This window comes from Cystoisospora suis (genome assembly GCF_002600585.1).
Source record: "Cystoisospora suis strain Wien I chromosome Unknown contig_4075, whole genome shotgun sequence".
NCBI classification, from domain to species: domain Eukaryota; phylum Apicomplexa; class Conoidasida; order Eucoccidiorida; family Sarcocystidae; genus Cystoisospora; species Cystoisospora suis.
The window spans coordinates 1,027-2,091 of NW_027156868.1; the positions used below are offsets into that span (position 1 = coordinate 1,027).

The window sequence follows — 1,065 nt, forward strand, 5'->3', positions numbered from 1 at the left end:
CTCCTCCTCCTACTACTACTATTATTACTATTAGGCCTGCACCCCTAACCTAACCGAGGGGAGAAGAATGGATGACTCCTGGAGTATATCTGATAGAAAGAGTATGACGGCTGATAGAAAGAGTGTGACTATTCTTGTATGCTGGAATGTGTATGCTGAGTTGAGAGAAGGGTGGGCATACCTTCATTGCAATTGGGTTTTTCTTCTCCTTCGAACGTCCATTTCCAGTCATAGAGAGACTCGAAGCGAACGGAGAAATAGCCCGCGCCTGACGACGTTTTCACTCCTTCTTCGTCATCTTCAACGAGCCATTCTTTATCTTCTTCTCCTTCGAGTTCTTCTTCTTCTTCATCTCTCCCGTCATCCAAGTCATCCACATCGAAATTCTCGAACCACTCTTCGTCGCTATCTCGATCATAGTCAATGCAACTCTCCTCTTCCCATGGCTCGCATGCGCTCGACTTCTACGAAAACAAGACACACAAAAAAGAAACAAAGAGAGGAAGAAGGAAGAATTGAAAAGACACCCCGAAGACAGGATGGGCCGAGACAAGTCGAGCGATGAATCTGCTCCATGTAGTGGCACCTGTCCGCATCCATCGACATTTCGTGCACCTCTATACACGTCGCCGATCGGTACACGAGCACATCTTCTATTACCACATAGATATATGTATATAGACAGACAGAGAGAGAGAGAGAGGAAGAGAGAGAATGAGAGAGAGACAGATAGATCGCGAGAAAGAGAAGAAAGGATGAAGACTGTGAGAGGTCATCTCCTCTCTCTCATTTCTTCGCGAAAACGAGGTATGTCCTGTGACTTCCTCATACATATCTTCTTCATATTCACTTTCATACACACATAGTAGCTACTCCATATACACACATGTATAGATATACATACCTCTCTCTATAGATGAATAGACATGTGCACCTCTTATAAATGCGGGTAGTGTGCAGAATCTCTCCCTAATTGATTTCTCCTGTCTATCTTCAACTCTCTATTATCACCTTGGAAAATCTATCTAAATCTCTATTTGTCTTGAACCTATCTATCTATCTATC

At 43.5% G+C, this 1,065-nt stretch overlaps 1 protein-coding gene across 1 annotated transcript in view; it reads right to left on the reverse strand.

The window, feature by feature from the left end:
- The window catches only part of CSUI_007613 (uncharacterized protein), a gene marked incomplete at both ends in the record, with an annotated part of 1,309 nt that extends 957 nt beyond the window's left edge, over window positions 1-352 (reverse strand). The window contains one exon of the mRNA XM_068067758.1: window positions 182-352. Coding sequence (XP_067920266.1) covers window positions 182-350 — 169 coding nt within the window. The remainder of the gene's footprint in view (window positions 1-181) is intronic.
- Window positions 353-1,065: the final 713 nt, after the last annotated feature.